Source organism: Ptychodera flava (genome assembly GCF_041260155.1).
Source record: "Ptychodera flava strain L36383 chromosome 23 unlocalized genomic scaffold, AS_Pfla_20210202 Scaffold_24__1_contigs__length_23054250_pilon, whole genome shotgun sequence".
NCBI lineage: Eukaryota > Metazoa > Hemichordata > Enteropneusta > Ptychoderidae > Ptychodera > Ptychodera flava.
In genome coordinates this window covers 7,300,212-7,321,556 of record NW_027248278.1, presented here as the reverse complement: position 1 = coordinate 7,321,556, position 21,345 = coordinate 7,300,212, and the positions used below count along the sequence as shown (strand labels likewise).

General features: G+C 37.1%; 2 protein-coding genes across 2 annotated transcripts; one reads left to right on the top strand and one right to left on the bottom strand.

Annotated features, from left to right (window-relative positions):
• The first annotated feature begins 1,073 nt into the window (after nt 1–1,073).
• On the top strand, nt 1,074–6,283 carry LOC139124935 (zinc finger protein with KRAB and SCAN domains 2-like). Its single transcript, XM_070691053.1, has 3 exons — nt 1,074–1,391; nt 1,698–1,820; nt 3,471–6,283. Exons 1-3 carry the CDS (start codon nt 1,235–1,237, stop codon nt 4,730–4,732), a joined length of 1,542 nt encoding a protein of 513 aa, XP_070547154.1. The 5' UTR covers nt 1,074–1,234; the 3' UTR covers nt 4,733–6,283.
• An 8,049-nt stretch (nt 6,284–14,332) lies between these two features.
• LOC139124377 (tripartite motif-containing protein 2-like) lies at nt 14,333–16,303 on the bottom strand. Its single transcript, XM_070690510.1, has one exon. The coding sequence runs from the start codon at nt 16,301–16,303 to the stop codon at nt 14,333–14,335; it is 1,971 nt and encodes a 656-aa protein (XP_070546611.1).
• Between the last annotated feature and the right edge of the window lie 5,042 nt (nt 16,304–21,345).

Sequence of the window (21,345 nt, the reverse complement as noted above, 5' to 3'; positions counted from 1 at the left end):
AAAGAAACAACTTTTTTCAGCCTAAAGTATGGAAACTGACATTTCTGACATTTTATACTCTGATGAGTTCTGTGTACGCATGCAAGCGCATGCAATGCAGTACAGTATACTGAGTAGCAAACCACAATATAATATGAAGAAAGGTAATTTCTCACTTTTTCATCAGCTAGTTACTAATTTGCATAAAGAAATAGCTTTTCATCTTGAGGAGGTCAAACTGAAATTACTTCAGCAAAGTATATGAAATTTGCCCTGCTTGTTGGTGATGTGAAAATATGACAATAGTGACAGATATTTAGCATTGTCACATCAGCTAATAAGTAATTTGCATATTTAATGAACTTTCAGAATTAGTGCTATTTAATTGGAAGGACTAGACCGAAGTTCATGAAAGTTGCTATATGTATGCTAAAAATCATAGTGATAGACATTAATATTCGGTTTGATACTTTGCATATTTAATGGCCTTTCTCTAAAGGGTACACTGATTAAATTTGAACAATGTGACCAAGGTTGATTAAACTTACTATGTACGTAATGATACAATAGAAGTGAAAGGCATTGTGCACTTCTGTATTCACCAGTATATGAGAATAGGAATGGAAACATACTTTCCACAGTTATACAACACAATATTCAATATTTCTATTTTTGCATTTGATACCTACCGTTTAATGTGCAGTATATTACAAATTTAATATCAGCATTCTTTGAATATCCAGCATTCCTTGAATATTTGTTTCGTACTCTTTGACTTCTCCCCATAACCTGGGTTTACACTAAAGGTTACCAAGGTCACAGTCTCAACAATTTGTTAGGAAGAAAACAGTTCAATATTTGAGTTGACTGATTATATACCCTGTTCTGTCTGAAAATGAGAAATTAACACGAATTGCTGAAATGTCTTATTCTATATTGAAAAAACGATAGCAAATTATTTTTGATCCATGTATTTGCTCATTTTTAATACGAATATAGATGTTTTGTCAAAGCACCATTTAGCAGTGACGGTAGACGTCCCTCTTCTGGCCGTGGAATACCGCCCTCAACGGCGCGTGTACATCTACTTCCTGTCTGGTGTCCGAAGTGCAGTTTGTGTCACAGCTGAAAATTTGTGGAGATCAACTCTGCACGGTCGTGCAAGATAGATTTCGGTTTAAAGGTTCTGCTGCTCTTTGGTCGGCTTATAAGGTTTGTGACTGACTTTCGGTAGAATAATCTGCCCTTGGGCGCCATGTCTACTGCAAGCCTCAAACTCTCTCTGCGCAAAGACATCAGCTTCACTTTCACCGAAGATGATAATGAAAATGCGAGCAACGTATCGTCTGCTGACCAAAACAGCTCACTTCCGGGACACCGTGGGTCTGATGCGAAAGAAACGTGTTTCCAAGGTAACCTATTTCTATTATCAACATCTCGGTCGATATATATCGTACCAATGAGTCATAGGCCACGTGAGGTCTAAACGTTCCCTGTTTTGTTGTCTAGTTTGTTGACCTATATAGATAGCTGTGCACAGCGCTACGTTATCTTTGTAAATTTCACAGAAAAAATCGTGACACAAGGAACTGGTAAAAGCGTGAATTTTGTGACGGAAATCCGAAAACCAGGTCAAAATTGGCAATAATCTAGATGAAAAACCCTTTCCTTGCCGTGAACTGTGCAGCATGATATTTTCATTAACTCTGTTTCTACAGAATGCTTTCATTTGTGGGAAGAAGTGAAGAAAACCAATCAAGTGAAGCGTCTTGGAGACTGTTTTGTGCGGGTGACACAAGAGCTGTTTCTCAGACTGAGAAATGACACCCTCTCTGGCAAAGGTAATAAAGATAATTGAGCTGCTTTCTGAGTGAGATATATCTTATTCTGCTGCACATCATTTTCAAAGATATTAATTATGACTAGGTTTGATTTCTGGGCAGATCGTCCATGAAGCCGACACAAACATGAACTGTCTGATACCAGCTGAGCTACCAAATACTATGAAAAATAGTGAAGAATGAGCTACAAAATCACTATCAATTTTAAGTTGCAGGTAGAATAAGTCTGTGACTTTGTATAAAATACTATAAAAATAGTAGAAAGTGAGCAACCAGCTGAAAGTTAGTCGAGGAGACCGTAAACACATATCATTAGCATCTCATTGTTGGCTACATGGACTGTGTGCCGATTTCTGAATCAAAAGAAATAGGACATTCAAATGAAATCTTTTACAGGATTTAAAAATAAAATCATGACAAAATGGTATGAATTTATGAAAAATAATGCAAATCTGACGATAATCAATGACCTGAGACACTTCACTCTATAAGCTATGGGATTCAGCCCATATTTGTGCCCCCGGTTGCATATAGATGTACGATAACAAAGTTATTACAAAAATGTTTAGCAAAGAGTGCATGAATATAGCACCTGTTGTTTTGCATCAGCTGATAGGCTGTGCAAAAGCTCATGTGCATAATTTGCACCATTTTCGTAATAACTTTATATTTTCCTTGAAATATAATGTACCAGTGGTTGTGCACTGTTTATGAGCTTAAAGGTGGGGTCGTCCCATTGAGGACTGTGACAGTGTGTGTGTCTGTGTGTGTGTGGGACACATACAATGGGTCTGTTGAAATGCACAACATATCCCAACATATCCATTGTGCATATCAAAAGTTTTAAAATGGCAGCTTTAATGAAACTGGTGGCAACAGCCAAAGCTGTTTCATGTAAACGAAGGGACGCAATCAAAGTTTACTATGGCAATTAAAGTCTCGAAGTGATTGGAAAGCTACAAAACTGGTGAACTATTAAAATGCATCAAATGCTAAATGTGCTTCACACTTGCTTGACATTCATCGCCAATTTCCTGGAGAGGTGATGTTTATGAACAAGCAAGTCATGTAGCCGCAGACTAGATGACCCCCTCTAAGTACTGAAGTGGGCACTACGGGAAGGCTCCATTAACTTAGGAATACCCTACTTCCCTATAGGATCAATTTCACAGACCTGCCTTTCCTACAATGGCATTACAATGGCACCAGCTGGATTAGATAAACATAACAATGGAACATTCACACCTTGAGGGATTAAAAGTCTTCTGTTTGTCACCCGAGTTGGTCAGGCAAGGACTCGGGTTTCAGGTACCATGCAAGTTAATGCAGTCGTCCCCTAATGGGAAATTTGCTTCAGTACTACGGGACACTATACAACTTCATTTTTAAGCAGTCAATTTATTTTGAAATGCTTTAAGTGCACATGAAGATAACTGCTTTCAGAAAAGTGAAAATATTATTCTGAAAAAGCGTTTGAATTTAAGGTTTTTGAAAAACTCTGAGCACAGCATTGATTAACAGAACAGGTCAAATATTTTTCCAGCAAAACATAAGATATGTGAAATGTTAGTTTCTTGAACAACCAAGAAATCTTTTGTTCTCTCCTCACTCTCATTTTCTTTTTGCTTTTATTTAATTTTTTTTTTGCAGACAAAGTAACAATTGTTAACTTTCTGTGTGAGAGTGGGGCACTCCAAATGGATGTGGCAATATCCTGCCAAGGAGAGGAAAGACAACGGAAACCAACAAACACCGAGACAGGCAGTCAGAGCTCTTCACATCACTATGAAAGCAACGTAGTTGAAAACAGCGGTCAGGGCTTTGCTGAAATTGTTACACACCATGAAAACGGAACGTACTCGATCGTTCCACAGTCTCTCGAGGGCACTGTTCATGTGGAATGTGATTCCACTCCTCAGCAGGAACCTTACCCAGAGGGGCTCGAACTGACACCAGGCTACACAGTATCTCCAGATGCTAGGACCCCAGAAGATAGAACTGAACAAATTGATTCCACTGACAAAGTCATCCACTCTGCAAGGCACAGGAGAGGCAGTACCCAATTGTCAAACAACATTTCAGATATACCTGTTGATGTTAATCCACAGCCAAATGTTATATCCATTTCAGACCATCTGACGGAGGATAATACCACAAACTGTGACGTGAATTTTGTCGAAGCAGTTGTCTTTCCTAAAAGGCTTGCTATTTCATCGTCTGATCGTCTGCCAACGAATGTATCGCCCAGAGTCAAAGAAGAACTACAGGCAAACATTTCTCAAAGTTACAGTCAGGGGGCAGCACACTGGCAAGCAAGTAATCAGCCATTCAACCTGCCAGGAGTCAGCCAGGTTGCGTTACAGGATGGTCCACACCATTTTCAGACTGAATACATCAGTGTGAATGAGAATCAAAGAAAGCCACAAAGCCAGCCTGTCAGAGCACAGATAACTGGTCACGAAATGTCACGGCATACCTGTAAAGTGTGCGGCGCGATCTTTCCCTCGCGTCGTGCTTGGATGTCCCACATGCGGTTGCAGCACGTCATCGAAAAACCGTTCAGGTGCCGCGAGTGCGGGAACCAGTTCGTGAACAAAAGCAACCTGACGGTCCACAAACGACTCCATACAGGTAACATCCCATTCAAATGCAACTACTGCGCAAAGGCTTTCACAACAACAAGCAAGCTGCGACTCCACCAGCGCATCCACACAGGTGAGAAACCGTTTGAGTGCCAGCACTGCCACAAACGATTCAGTGACAAGTCCAACCTGAAAAGTCACCTCAAAGTCCACATAGGAAGACAGTTTGTGTGTGTCTATTGTGGTATCAGCTTTTCTAAGTACCATTTGCTCAACAAGCATAAATGTGCCGAAGACACTGCTACCGTTGCTACAAACCTGGGTACCTGAGAGTGAAAACCAGTACATCACATGAGCCTTACCGTACCATTGGCACACATAGCATTTGAGAATAAATAAGAGATGCTTATTGCGTTGTGTTACATGAAGTCAAGTGTAAAGTTCTATAATATTATTACCAATTACAAGGGCACACTTTTGGTTCAGATGTACTACTGGTGGAATGTTAAAACACGAAGAGTTCCTTTACAAGAAATTGGATGGTATCCCCTTTCCTGCCAGACAATATCATTTCCCTGTCTGCCAAGTCAGTAAAAAGCTTTATTGAGCAAAAAGCATAGGTATTTTCAAATATTTAGCTTTGTACGTTATACAGCTCTAGTCCTTAAAAATCATGTTTACAGTATCTTTTTTGGGAGTCTTCATATGTTCAAGATTTGTTAAAATACACCATATGGGACATACTGTGCTTGACCAGTTTTAACCAACTTGTCACTTAATGCATACTGAAATATAAACTTGGAAGGGTAAGAAGTATATTACGAACCCTGTAAGAAACACGAATAGATGGTAAGTGTGTCAATTTTGGAAATTGATGAAACTTCTGTGCATCAACCCTTTTATCTTTATATAAGAATGAATTCCTTGTGTCATATGCAGTTTGTTTTGCACTTTTAGGGCGCACTGATTCTAGGATATGGCAAACACAATAGCGCCAGCTTTATGTTTGTTACAAAGCATGTGTACAACTTTGATATGCTGCTGTGAAAGCAAATATATGATTCTGTGGCATGATTATCAAGAAGTGGCAATGTATAAGAAGTATATTGTTGTTTGCGTTTTCCATCACAATTTATGTAAATTATGGACGTAGTCATCTTACGCATGAATTTTCCATCTTCGGCACTGTCACTGATATAATTTTGCCATCAATGTAGTGTTTTCTGTAACAAGATTTCTATGGACAGATACAGTCCTAGACTGTCAGTAGTCCCTTGTGCCTTTTATTTCCTATTATCGCTATTGTCTCTTGCACATGGGATGGGAGTTTGCAAGCTTAGCATGACTGCAAGTGCCACGCCAGACATCGGCCCTTGATTCAGCCATGTTCTGTCCGTATCAGCAGCAACAAAAATGGCACAAACAACTGTTGATAATATATTACAACTCCTAACTTAAGTGAAATTATATGTATATGTAATAATGATATAATTACAGGACTGCCTTGCAATATTGTCACAGGTTTGAAATGATTCAAAAAAGTCAGCAATGTTACTGCCAGTCGGAAAGTGTTTCACATTCTAATCGTGTACGTGTGTACAGCAGTGTACAAACAAGTTTTGTGTGTGGCTCCAAAGGCCAACTGTCAATTTTTTTGTGATTACATAGTCAGGTATCAGACATATAGAAATTTCAAGATGTTTTGAAAACTTGAGCAAGCTGCAACATCAGACACTGTGCTGTCAGATGTAGGTAAGCAGTTGTTAAAGGAAAGGGGTTGTCGGAAATGCGCTCAAAGGTTGTCTGGGGGATGGGACCCATATGACCAATGTAAACACTGTATCCTGGGTATGTTGGCAATTGATTAAAGTGAAGCATGTTTATAATTATGTGTATCGTTAAAATTAAATGTTACAGCTATGTTGATGTAATGCATCTAGATATCTTGTATGAAATAGATTGTTTGTAAATAAGAAACTTGCACAGGTGTAGTTCTAATGACCCCTTCCTCCCTTTAACCCTTTCACCACCATGGTTTGTCCAAATCCATTGTTTTCTATGGTAAAGTTGGGCCTGTATACAGGGAGCTGGGGGTGAAAGGGTTAAAGAATAAGTACAATGTTTTGATACAGACTTGTTTGATAATCATCATGTACTTGTCATACAGTAGATGTTCAATGTGTCAAGACTTAAGGTAGTATGCGCCTCAAAAGTGAAGGACTTAAACATTTGCTCAGATTTTCGTCAGTGAAACTTTCAACCATTTTCTTACCAAGCAAGAATGAAAGTCAGGGGGTGGAGGGTGTCACTGTGCAGAGTTTGGTACTAGACAGACAAATTACCCAAGATTTACCTTTATTTGAAATTCAAAATGGCTGCCATCCCTGTGTAAACTCTATGGAGAAAAATAAAATTTGGATTCGCAAAAAATGCGATAGTGGAAATTTTTTCTTACTCCAAGAGCTATAAAATGAGCCTCCACAAGTGGTAGATCAGAAACAAATTATAAAAGTTTGAGAGTTCAGATATCTGTCCGCAAGGTGCACTCTGTCATAAGCCTACTCATCTGAGAATGTCTGTTTAAACCGCAATCATAACAAATAATTATGTATCACATTAAATATTTTCTGAAAAGCTCAATAAACATTGCAATGAATCAAGTTCATGTGATGTGTCTCAATCACATTTATTTCCATACCCATTTGTACATGTGGACTTCTTTGCACTGGCATCACATGATATCATTGGTGTACAGAGTCAGCAGAACACATTGTGTCCTTTTAAATCTGGAGTAGAACCATTGTGTCTCATTTGATGTACTCTGGGAAAGAATGATGTTCACTTTGACATACAGTCTACTGGAAACAATATATCATTTGATGTCGCTACAAACAAAACCATTGGTATAAATGCATGTAATGAACAATACATTTTAGAATACCTTTTGATGCTCATTGTTTTTGTTTTTCACTTTGCTTTATTCAAATTAGAGTTTTTAGCTCATATTTGGTATGTATATAAATACCAAAAAGAGCTTACATGTATATGGTGAGTCGGTGGCGTCTGTATGTATGTATATGTAGGTATGTATGTCCGTCACACGCAAAAGCTCCCAAACCGCCGCACCTACCATCACAGTATTTGGTGTACAGGTATACCCAGGGATTGAGATATGACGTTGTTCAAATGAATATGTCAGTGTCAAAAATATGCAAATGAGGTAAGAAAAAAGGGAAATCCTGCAAATGTGTGGGAGTGGTGGCATTAACTGAAACAGCCCACACATCTGAGTTGGAGATTCTGTAATCTCTAACCTATTTGTATGCAGTGTACCTATTATGTGTAGGAGTGGTGGCAGTGACTGAAACAGGCAACTCCACTGGCCTTGAGTCATTTGCTGTCATTGTTCATGAACTGATACATATTGGCAGACCTGCTTAAACCATGAAGGAGTGTGTTGAAACATTCCTCTGCTAAGCCTGTTCCTAAAGGTGACCTCCAGTACCTAAAGTTTCAGATCTTATTTACTTTTGTCATTCTTGTTTTTCTGGTTTAAATATTTCTTGATGGACCAATTCAAACCAAATTATGAGCACACTGTCCTTGACGGTAATTTTATCAAAGTGGAGTCACAGGGTACATCATTGAGGACTTGTCCGCGAATATTTATTTGATCCATCTTCCAACACCTGAAAGCCCAATTACAGGTTCGATTAACCATAATTCCTTGTTCTACTCCCCAAAGCATGTTGATATACACAGTATTCAGCTTGTCAGCTCAGCCCTTATGGTTGTAAACTGCATTGTTATTGTTGACAAGTGACTTCTGGTCGGGACTTAAATTCAAGTGTAAACAATAGCAATGCATATACACATATAGAAGCTAAATTGACCAGCTACGATGGGTGTTTCAACATTGTTTGGATAGTAGAATAAAAGTTGCAATAGATATACAAAATAGAATTAATGGAAAAAAATCATCAAAAGTTAGCATTAATGGTCCTTTAAGGTGTTACTTACCTCAAAAGTGAGAGACTTAAATCTTTTGCTTACACATTTCTGGAAAAAAACTTCAAACCGTTCTAATTCAAAATAAAGAATATAGATCAGGGTCATTGTACTTGTGATAAAATGCCCTAAACCATACTAACATTTGAAATTCAAAATGACTGCTACCTGTATGTTAAATCCACCGGAAAATCAATTTTTCTGTTTCGTCCACGAAAGAATATTTGACACTTCTGCCAAGGGAATTCATTTTGAGTCAAATTTTGACAATATTTTTCTGGTCTATGATATTGGCTCATTTGAAACATGGATGAAATTAACTTTCAGCATCTTATGTGAAAATCGAAAATTGAATTTTTCCTCATGAAGGTAATATATAGATGGTGGCTGTTTTTAGCTCCTCCGTTCACATAGATTGGCTGTTATCGCACCGCTGTCTGTCTGTGTGTCTGTCTGGATGATATTTCAATAACTCACTGGATCGAAATCTAATTAGGTACATGTGTACATAGATTCTAATGGGAAATGGCAGGAAGTGATTAGTTTTGGTAGGTGTGGTTTGTATAATTAATACTTATCTGCTCAATAATTGTTTAGAAATCAGATAACCTCAGAATGAAAATATTAGATCCTTTAAATCTTGATAAAAGTGTTATCAAGCTAACAATTGGCAATTGCAAGCGGCAATGTCGCAGCTTTACGGCAATTGGCATTGCTCTTTTGCATATTTAACGGAGAAGTGATATATATCTGAATTAACTTGATGAACATTGATGAGACTCACTAGATACTATGAAAGAACATTTTTGAAAGTCATTTACCGTTTTTACATAAATAAGCTTATTGCTATGATATAAATCATATTCAGGGTTTGAACTTCAGCTTATTACTAATGTGCATGTTTAATGAACTTTCCTGATTAAGGATATATATCCAGACTGATTCGACCAAAGTTGATGAGAGTTGCTATGAACATCAAAGATACTATGATATTGTGACTAATTGTGTCATAGTATGATAGTCGTTATGCTACTGCCATATAAAGTGATACAGGTAAACAAAGGTGTTTCATCTACCTCACCTATAATGGAGGCACCATCTAATTATATGCAAATGATATGGTCAGGACCCTTTTATTGAGCCTGCCATCTTTTGTGTAATAGGATTATTGTCATGCAGGCGAAAAAATGTTACTTATCCCAGGGTGGATTAAAAAATGATGCGGTAATGCGCATTTCTTTATTTTATTTTTGTTTGTTTTTTTTTGGTTTTTTTTGGGGGGGGGATAAAAATGCCCCCTTTCGTTTTGGGAACTCAAATATGGCTTCCATAAAGTAAAATGGCCACCACAGAAAGAAACAACCTGGGGAACATTTCAGAACATTTACTGAACATATTAAATGATCCATAGCATGAATTCACATGTAGACCTTATGTTTCTGTTAAGTCAATGATTTTTCTTTTTCCTTAAAAAAAGTCGTGACGTGCATGTTATCACAGGACACGGGCACATGATGGGAAACAAAATACTTTTTTATGCCTAAAGTACGGAAGTTGACATTTGTGTTCTGTGTTCGCATGCCAGTTACCTACCCACATGCAGTTCGTCAATGCAGCACTCTAACAATATGCTGAGTAGGGAGCCACAATATAATATGAATGAAGGCAATTTGCCATTTTCACGTCAGGTAATTACTAATTTGCATATATAAAGAACTTTCCAACTTGAGGATATAAAATTGGAATAACTTCATTAAAGTATATTAAATTTGCTCTATATGTTGACGAAGTGAAAATATGACAATAGTAAAAAATATTTAGAATTGTCTCAAAAGATGAGTAATTTGCATATTTAATGAACTTTCCAAATTAGTGATATTTAACTGATAGGGCAAGACTGAAGTTCATGAAAGTTGCTATGTGTATTGATCTTATAATGATAAAAATCGTAGTGATAGTAATATTTTCGTGTTGGTAATTTGCATATTTAATGAACTTTCTCTAAACGGTACACTTATTAAACCTGAAAGATTTGACCAAAGTGAATAAACTTACTATGTATATTAACAAGACAATGATACAATAGTAGAACAAGGCATTGTGCACGTTCACATAAGCTTAGAAATAATTCGCATACTGAATGAACTTTCCAAATTCATGGCATAATGTGATCATAATATTGAAAATATTCCAAGCATGAAAAAAATCAAGTTACTGACAAAGGAATCAATGAACAAAGAAAAACATTTTTAGATTTTATATCTACAATTGTGTTGGTATAGTCTATTATATTTGACTTTTTTAAATAAAATTGCTTTTAAAATGAAGAGCCATGAACAATTTGCAAAGAAGTGAAACGTTACAAGTTTTAAAACACTCATTGAACTTTGAAGATGAATAAAAAAGATAAAAAAACCTTGCCCAAAATATTCCGAACAATATATAGCATAGACTCCTAGCAACAGTTATCAACACATTCATAATCCATTTGTACAAAATCTTTCTAATGACTGAAATGGTAAGTCACAATATTGTAATAAAAGTCAAACTATATATCTTCTGTACGATGATAACAATGGTTAGATTCAACTTCAGATATTTGTCTTCAGAAATACCTTATTAAGAATCATGAATATCAAATAATACATAATATGGAATATGTAAATTAATATTGAAGAGACAAAAAGTATTATTTATATGAATCAAATACACATCTACGTCTTTGAGAGGGAAAACTAATAAATTCTAGAAATAGTCGTAGTTACCTGTGTTTTCAGTTCTCGGGACAAAAACAAAGAAAACAAAAAATCTAACAGGAGACATCACTGTTTTTGAAAAATTAAGAATACGAATAAGATAAGTTGGTTTCGAAGGTTGACAAAAATGTTCAATGTAGCAAACTGTTCTTACGTGCTTTTCATGTGGTGGAAACAAAAGCATCAAACCATTGATTTCATATTAATTGATTTGACAACTACGTATTGCTATTGGAAAAAGTAAGTTTCGGATAATGCACTCTCAATGCATTTATCAACCACCTACCCACTCTCCTTCAAGACTGCATGAATCCATTACTTTTAAGGTAGCGGTAAAGGCTATTTTTGCACCATTCTTTTCTCAGAGTTAATGTCAAGTTTCAAGTGTTAGAATCAAGATATTTACTTCAAATTTTCAGGATAACTCCCTTAGTTAATATTTTCTCCAACGAATATAAAAATTGTATATTTGTAGCCATGATTTTGAAATATGACACCAATCAATATTAAAATTTAATTTTTCATATTTTTTTACATCTTTGAATTTATTAATAAATTTAATCACCAAATTAGTTATAAATATGTTGACACTATTAATCGCAAGATTTGTACGGCAGGATTTGTAAATAAATTTGTTTTTATGATTTTACACGGGTTTACATATCAAAAATTATTAAAAATTCTTTCAAATTTCAAAATGTGATTTTCAAAAGTACTTCAAATACAGGAAAATTGTGCCGTACAAATCTAATCTGTAACCTTGTTAATAGGCTGTAAAAATTCCATGTCCATATCTCATTTCAAAGGTTGGATTTAATTGGTATAAAATTATGTAGGAAAACTTATTCTGTCAAAATTGTTGAAAACAAGCCATATTTGCACCCCTCTTTTGAAGTCAAAGAGCAGTCTTTTTGGTTAATCTCACTTTTGACACCACTTTGACACCCAAAGAATCTAAAAATGCATTTATAATAGCAGTCACGCATTCTGAATGCAAGCACTGCCTTGTCAAACTTTCCTAAAAACAGTAAAAAATGACTTCCCTTTTCAAACGTTTTTTTAAAGCTAGGGGACCTCTACCATAGTTAATACACTAAGGACTCCCCAACTTCCTCTTATTTGGTCAGTTTTTCAGAAGTTTCAACGGGCTATAACTCTGCAATGCCTTTGTGCCCAAATGTCTAGTTTTTTTTTATTCCACAGAGAATGTTGACTACTTTTATGTTTTAATAGTTTTATTGAAGTTTATAACTGACGCTCTAGCCTTTACCGCTACCTTAAAGCAAAACTGACCCAGAATAAATGAAAAGAAGGTTAAAAAAAGCATAATTGATTCCCCAAATTTACTATCAAATGATACAATTTAACACATAATAATGAAGAATAAACATTTTCATTTACTTCTGATCAGAACAGACCGGTTGTGATATCCAATTTTTCATTTAATACAAGTTATGATATGATGTTAGAATACATGCCTATACATCTATGTAGAACACCATAAAGTACATTATGTAATCATAAAAGAATAACCTTGCAATGAAAAAAATCGATTTAGAATATATGACATATATCAAAATAGTTTTATGAAAAAGGATATCCATGTATATATTTCTAAAACTGATTGATAGTTATGTAGAATTTTGAAATTCTATAGAAGAAAGAAACTGTCCAAAAAGTAATATCAATAACAGAACATTTTCTTTCACGTGACCCACATTGTTAGAGGGACAAAACGAATATAATATACTTATACTTTGAGAAGTATCCCAAATATTCACAGCAGAATGTCTAAAACACATAAACAGGCCCTGGAAAAGTAACATTTTATGTATAGTTTCTTGGTAGCCAAATTGAATCCACGATATCAATTTCCAGCCTTTATGTATTCTGTGTAAGAATATTATCAGGGTTTTCGGTAGCTGGAATGATTTTAAGACATGGTGTGCACCAGTTTGTCGATATCAAGTGTAGATAGTATAAGTGCCACCGTGGAAGTGTTCCATTGAGATGACAGGAGACAATAAATCATATGATGCATGGACTCCTGCAATCTGCGTATGAGGGTATTATATAATATCATACCAGTATATTGATGGTGCAAATACTGCACTTTTTGATTGGTCGAGGCGTGAAATTCACCGCAATATAGCACGGAACAGGCACGGGCTCTCGGCTAGAGAAAATTCTCTCTTTGAGGTTTCACGCCAAAATTTTAATTTAATCACAGTCACTCGTGATCTATTCATCTCTGGGACTATTCACCCCATAGACGTGTGTACATATGCCTGAGAAAAAGGTTTTTCTCAGTCATATGTACACACGTCTATGGGGCGAATAGTCCCAGAGATGAATAGATCACAAGTGACTGTGATTTAATATTATTATGATATGATAGAAAAAAACCACCTCAGCGACGCGCATACCTCTCGATTGTGACCACTTCACTCTATATATGCACTCGGTATCGCAGATGTCGTGGACTGGTCAAAATTTAATGGTATACAGTTGCTGAGTATGGTTTAATATAGCTCTGCATGGCAGGGCTGTGTGTTACCGGCGTTATACGGCCTCCCACCACAGCCCTGCAGACTGATATAGAAAAAAACGCTGGTGGCTCCTCAGAAATACGGCGCGCAGTTTCTCCGCCGAAAACAGCCGATTTTGAATCCAAAACTTGCATTGATCTTCGTTTTTGAGCACACCCACCTCGCCTAGGTACACGATGTGCTCAGCCGCGCATGTAAACTTACGCAAAGCCTACTTTTCTCTCTCTATGCGAGGGAAGCGTTCGTATCCGCCGCCAACCCTTGAGCACTCCGGCGAAAACCAGCCTTGCAAACAAAAGAGCATCGCGCGATATAGAGCTTCTTAAGTCGACATTCTGAGAGGAGTGGAACAAGAGAAAATTGTGAAATATATACTCCTGAAGAGAAAAAAAGAAAATTATTTTGTCAACAGAAAATGATCATCGTAGATTGTACATAGCTGAGTGGTGGTTAGAAATAATACTTATTACAGAGTGCCGCCGTATAACGCCGGTAACACACAGCCCTGCCATGCAGAGCTAGGTTTAATATTACAAGCTGTAAACGACCACTTGTGGTTGATATGTTTAAAAGCAGCAGACTGCTGACGCACATTCTCCTGGTGATGATGTGAAGTGTCACTGTAAAAACACTCTGATGCAGTTGTTGTCCGTATCAGCCACAATTACCCTGCAAGGTACATCATCTGTCAGTGCTACACCAGTCGGCCAGTACAGAGCATCACTATCACTATCAATACGACAAACAAACTTACCACTACTCTCAAATTTAAGTACGCTGTCCGTGTTACCTGCAGTTACATAGACATATTTGTCATTGTCTATTGACAGTTTCTTGGGGTTTCTCATCTCCCCATCCTCACTCCGACAATCAAAGGAATACAAATACTGGTCATGTGAATTGAATACCTGGATGCGACGATTCCAGAAGTCAGCAACAAATACAAGTCCAGAAAATCCTATGACCACACCCCAGGGCCCTTTAAATTGCCCTTGACCTCTACCTTCTGACCCAAATGACCTAAGGTATTGACCACGTTGTGTGTAAATCTTGACACAGTGCTCATCATCTTCTGTCACATAGACACTGCCATCTACAGGACTAATCCCAATACCAGAGGGATTTTTCAACTCATTTTGTCCAAAGCATCCGATGACATGTCCATTCTCATCACTGATAACTACTCGGTTGTTTTTGCTATCTAAGCTATAGTACGTGTTATCACATGATATAGCTATATCACATGGTGTGAAAATGTCCTCTAATTCTTCGAATTTTAAGATTTTCTTACATTTCCCATGTCTTGTTGTGATCTGCAATCTATTGTTTTCTGTATCTGTTGTGACGATGTCCTTATCTCTGTTTATGGCAACACCATAAGGGGAATCGAATTGCCCCTCGCCACTTCCTTTGTTGCCAATGGTGTTCACCAATCCCTTGACGACGGGTATGATGGCAGGACAACCTGGTACTGGCTGATCTCCTATTGTCACGGTAACTTGATATTTACCATCCAATCGTCCAGTTACCGTAGCTGTATATGTACCATCTTTGTTATCTGTTACATCGATGTCTTCAAATAATCCGTCAGGTTTGCGTACCTTGGCTTTCACCTGCTGTATTGGGATGACTTGGTTTTCTTTGGAATCTCTGGTTGTAATCAGTAGATCTGCAGAGTCACCTTTCCAAAGTTGGTTTGGAATGTTTCCAACCGTACACTTTGACATACACACATCAGATCTCAGTTCGCCCAATCTATGAAACTCACAGATTTCTGCATTTGGTGTAAATATGACACCTTCTTGTTGTTTTGGTGTATCAATATGCAGGCTTATTAGCTGGTCGATGCGGCTGCCAACATCACCCTTTGTGGAAAGAAGCTGTGCAGCATTTCCATAATGCATTAGTGTCTCCATATAACTGCATGCACTCTTGAGGTTACCATGTGCTAATTCCATCTCATCAATATCAACAGCTGCTCTTTTAATTTTCATCTTGTAATTGTTTTTCAGTTCACCTATCAGTCTCTGCTCTTCACTCTTTATTTTCTTGATGATTTCTTCTGCTTTCATTCTCACCCTCCTTTCTTCTCTGCTGCACTGCTCTGTAAGATCGATGTGTATCTGCTGTGCCAGGGTTTTGTTCTTTTCGGCTTCTTGTTCTTTCTCTTTCAACTCGTCAACCATGAATTTCAATTCCGTACGATACTCATCTGCTGCATCTTTCAAGTCTCTGTGGACATGTTCTGGTATGCGGTGTTTGACTATTGTGCAGCTTGTACAAACAGGTACCTGACAGGTTTCACAGAAAAATTCAATTTTGTTCTCAGGGTGGACACTGCAATATGCGAAACCTTCTAGAGAAAGAGTGCCTTTTGATATTGTGGTTTCATATTCTTCGTTCGCCATGATTCTATGGGCCTTAGTGAGTGGTAGATTTCTATGTGCCTTGACACAGTTGATACACAGATAATGCATGCACTCCACACATCTGTGGCTCGCTGTATTCTCTTGGCAACCTTCACACCTTATATCAGCTCTCGGCATAGACTTCAATCGTTGCTCGAACATATCAATCAGATTGGTCATAAAGAAGTTGCCTTTCAGCGCTGGCACTCCTCCTTCGGGAAGCTGATATTCTTTTCTACATTCTGGGCAGATTAGCGACCCAGTCTTCTCAACTAGTGTGACTAAACACTGCTCACAGAATGTATGCAGACATGGTAGAATTTTGGAGACTTGAACTGCTCCAGACAGATGGTACAACGCAGGAAATCTTCAGTTATTTCGTGCAAAACGCTTGATTCCGCAGCCGCAGCCATTGTTCCTGGGCGTGTCAACAATCATGTGATATCAACATAGCACAAAATTTAAGCTGAGTCCTGTATATTTTGGTTATAGACAACACCTTGCACGAATTAGTAGAATGTACGGGTATATAAAACAGCTACTTCACAAATAACAGCGCCACAAATCAAACACTTCCTTTTAAAATGGATGGCATTCTTGACCCACTTCTTTAACATGCAGCTTTGTTTACAGGTACTTCAATTTAACCTCCCCTTTCGCTTTTCGCAGTTTCTTGGATTTTTCCGCGGCCTAGCTATTAGGACATGATTTTTAGACTGAAACATGGAATTGAACGAGTCCATTTTCACTGTTTTGTTTGAGAACTTGCGAGAGTCAATGTGATTCTACATGACTTTCTGACTGAGTGGCTGTGAAATAATCAATTTAGATGTTTGAAGTACTTCGAGTGTAGACAGCCTTTAATAATAAAAAGGGTCACTTTCAGGAAGCCGTTCCGGGGGGCGTTGGTGCACTTTTGCACATTGTACTCGAGGAAGTTTATACCTACTCGATCGAATGTAAAAATCGGTGGTCACTATGTACATATGGCCATGCATATGGCCTCAATGTCCAAATTACTCCAAATGCACAAACAAAGTAAGGTTAAGATAGTTGGGATTGAATAGTAGTTGTAAATCTCTCCCAGTTTCTTTCAAGTATTCGTCTTAGGTTGATCTCCTCTCTCACTAGAGCAGCACACATGAAAGGAGAGAATTCCTGAAAATGTGGATCGACCAACAACATCTTCATATCCGATCTTAGTTCAGATTGATGAAGTAATGTAATAATCTAAATGACCCTCTTAGAAACGATTACAAGGGCTGTCAACATAGCTGTTGAAGGTGTCCGCTAGCGACTTTCGTACTCGTGAACAGACATTTTGTTTGCATATTTGTGGGCGGAGATTTCTTTCTTTACCGAACAACTTGGAAGTCTAGAAAGCGAAATGATCGGACAATGGTTATGATTTAGTTGTTTTCAAGTGGATGGCGATGCGGAGGACACAATATGTGGCAAAGCGGAGCCACATGTTGGAGACGATGCGGCATTGGGCATTTCTTAGAGAAGGCAGAAATAGGGAGTATTTCAAGTTGTAAATCAATTTTCTTTTTACAATGGATCAAACAAATAATTATCTACTATTTCACATCAGTATCGAACACTTGTTACGCGTAGGCAATTTCAATAGCAATATTCATCTCTTGATGTTGACGAGAATAACACTCTCCGTTGCAGCTCTTTTTCATAATTTCAAGAACTGATGAAATATATGTTTCCTACATGGCTTGAGTTACGCAAATAGCTATATATGCTAATACAAATGTTATATCAAGCTCCGAGAACTACAGAGTTTCGTTTAAAGTAAAACCTGATAGACTGCAATGTTCAATGTGCACAACAATGATCCAAATATATTGAATGAAAAATACGGTGCAGGGAGTACAACTCCATGGTGCATGCCTAATCTTAGCTTGACATTGCATGAAAAGTACAGTGCAGTATCTCTTTGACCTGTACATCACAACATTGTGACTTTGTCAGCTGTATTTTATAGCAAAATTGGAGGCAAAAATGGTATTGAAAGGTTTACATTCCGTGATATCGTGAGTGAACATGACGCCTTATATCGTGGTTACTGTATATGTTCTCTGCAGTACGTACCACACTGTAGAACACAACTCAATGCTTTATTTGGGTTAGCCATGCCAGTATACTAAAACTACATCAGTGATGTCCTTCACGATACATCTATGCGTTGTGAAATATAAGAAATAACGACACTTCCAATAAGCAAATGCCATCGACAAAAGACAATACATGTCACATAATTTATCGAGACTACAAAATAAATTCCGTATCAAGGCTGCACTAGGTATGATGTACCGTCAGCTTTTTGTAATATGTTGTATCCAAACTTTCTTTCAGGCATTATGAAAGGTTTCTTAAGGAAGAGGAAAACTTATATCGTTGATTATTTTTTACTTAAAAAAATGCCAAATCAGTATTGCATCTACTTACTCTACAATCATCATGGTATTGGAACTAATTTGGGATAATTGGATGGTGAAGTAATGCCGATTTAATCTACAAATGCAATCTCATCTCCTTTTCTTCATACAGTACACACTTGTTTTTATGAGTAATTTGTATAATTTCAACATTAAACTACCTTGCACCGAACACTTTTGAGAAATTTGAAAAAATACGAATATCCAATTATCCCAATTAGTCCCAATCATGATGGTATAACAAATAAATGTTTCGAAAATGGACATTTGTGATATAACGTAAAATTAAAATTAACTATAAAGTTAAATTAATGCAACTTTCTCTTGTAAAGTTTGCGGATAATATCAGAAAATACGATGACGGCGCCAATTGTTCTATGCGAGTTTTACAACCATTCCCAATAAAACTCAGTACTCAAGTGTGATTTCACGTATATTTTAATCGGGTTCGCAGCCACCCGTGTTATATTCTCTAAGAATGAACTACACATTTACATTATCACAGCCATACTATTTACTCTTATCCTATTCGTTTTTCTTTTCTATTTCAGGCAAGTGACCAGCTAAGACGCAGCTTACGCACTATTTACATAATGTACAATCAGGAAATGACTCCACCTAACGAATTGGTTCGGTATACTTTACGTTCAGTTACCGTACTACATCACATAGTACTCAATATGATTGGAGCGAAAGAATTATACATTAAAAACTCTTTCGTGAAGCGTCTGGAGGTGATAATTACTGTTTGATAACCGATCTGAGGTTTTCATGGGAAAATAGTTCCAATTCTTTACAAACCACAGATTTAATAATCGGTAAATATATCATTACGTTAGCCGAATGTTGCTATATTGACAGATTTTGCATTCTTATTCATAATGACTATAGACCTGCTGTGATTTCTATACATGTCCACACGGAAGACGCACGTCTTTCAATTCTGTTTGGCCTTGAGTGATTTCTACAAAACCACTGTACTTTTTGACATCTTCGAATTTCTTTGGATTCTTAACATTAAGAACTTCATAATTATATTATATGTCATACGAAACGCCTTCATTTTTTCCGTCTCTTTATAGCAAAATTTTTTATGACTTATTTCGCGTGCCTGTGTGTAACAGTTTATAGCAAAATTTTTTATGACTTATTTCGCGTGCCTGTGTGTAACAGTTTTACATACTTTTTTTCTTTTTTGTAAATTTTTATCGCACTTTTTATATTTTCAATTTCAAATGACACATTGGCGTTTACAGTATTATTGGGCAGTCGACCGACTTTTGCGCTTTTTATTTTTTTTTGTATATTCACTTTACAAGTTATCAATTTGCAATAAACAGTTGTTTTCACTGTAATCAGGTTTTTAATGTTTATGTTTCAATTCTATAGTGGAAAGCACTACTGATCATGACACCAGGTAACCATTTCTAACAACCTTATAAGTAAGCGAACCATGTACAAACTTCAATATATATTCGCTATGGTAGAATAATCATTTCAGATTTCTTTAACAAAGCCCCATAAATACCATTTTGAACTTTCACACTATATCAGTATACAAGAAGACAAAATACGACATCTTCAATCCACAGAAATATGCATATTCTTCAGATAACACAGTCCGTCACAACTTTTCAACTTTTTGAAAACAATTAATAAGTTCGCAGGTTGGCACAGGCCCCCTACTACCTTCCCTTCGTGAAAGGTCAGAAGTTAGTAATTTCGCCAGATAGCACAGGCCTGCATCACCGTCGCTCTGTGAAAGGTTTTAAGTAGGTATGTATCCCCTTCGTGCGTGCTCTATCATGTCCCTCTTTGGCCTTGCATCATTCACTAAGTTGTCACCAGTGGTTTAATCTTCATCTGGTACACCATTCCTGACGTCAATTCGGCGTCGAACATGTTTTTCTGGCTTTGGATTTCTTTCCTTTTGCTTCAAAACAAACGCTCCTCCTTTTTACTTTATTATTCTTTATTTTATTAGTTTTCTTTATTCTTTATCTATTATGAAGTTTGATGAACTATAATGGCTTCCTTGTACTGTAGCAACGTTACATACCACTCTTCTTGGTCTCTGTAAAGGCGACGTTAAGTGAACTCATCATTGCACAAAGATATTACAATCATCAGCAGGTCAAGAAGACCCTTCCACTGAACCATAGCCACCATTGGCTTCCTATTAAAGATGGTAAACACGATGTGTAAATTCAACAACGCTAATTAAAAACGTATGTAGGGAATCGATGCACTTTTTGCCATGTCCTTCTGCACTTGGACTTTCTCTCATTTTGAGTATTAGCTTCAGAGAAAAAGAGCTTCAGATTAAAAAAAAAGAACAAAGAAGATAAACTCATTCCTAAATCATTTGAAATCATCTACAGTGCAGTGGTGAAGATTATCCTCAAGCAATGAGTAAATCATTTGGATAAAGTTTATTTGTATTATTTCGGTCTTATGAGCAAGGCGTTCTGGAATATGGCTGTATGGGAAGGAGAGATGTAAGTGCGAGATAAAAATAACTGCACACCAGGCACGCATGACACGAGTCTGCAACATCGCTATCGAGCATGTTTAGTGAATGAAGTATTGTATAAGGAACAGTTACAACATTTTATGAACTGGCAAGAGCCAGTAGTTATCGTTCCATTGTGCTGTAAAAATCAATCACTTCTTGAGTTTAGGCCTCTCAGCGGTCATGCATTGCAGTGCCAAATTTACCATCACTCACCTTTGCAAGACAACTTTCTCACCGGCCTCCTGCTCTCTTAAAAC

Excerpts from the sequence above, each read along its gene's own strand:
- LOC139124377 (XM_070690510.1), bottom strand. The coding sequence starts at position 16,303 with ATGACCAATCTGATTGATATGTTCGAGCAACGATTGAAGTCTATGCCG.
- LOC139124935 (XM_070691053.1), top strand. The coding sequence starts at position 1,235 with ATGTCTACTGCAAGCCTCAAACTCTCTCTGCGCAAAGACATCAGCTTC. Across the intron at positions 1,392-1,697 it reads GAAAGAAACGTGTTTCCAAG|AATGCTTTCATTTGTGGGAA; the intron begins GTAACCTATTTC and ends CTGTTTCTACAG. Across the intron at positions 1,821-3,470 it reads TGACACCCTCTCTGGCAAAG|ACAAAGTAACAATTGTTAAC; the intron begins GTAATAAAGATA and ends TTTTTTTTGCAG.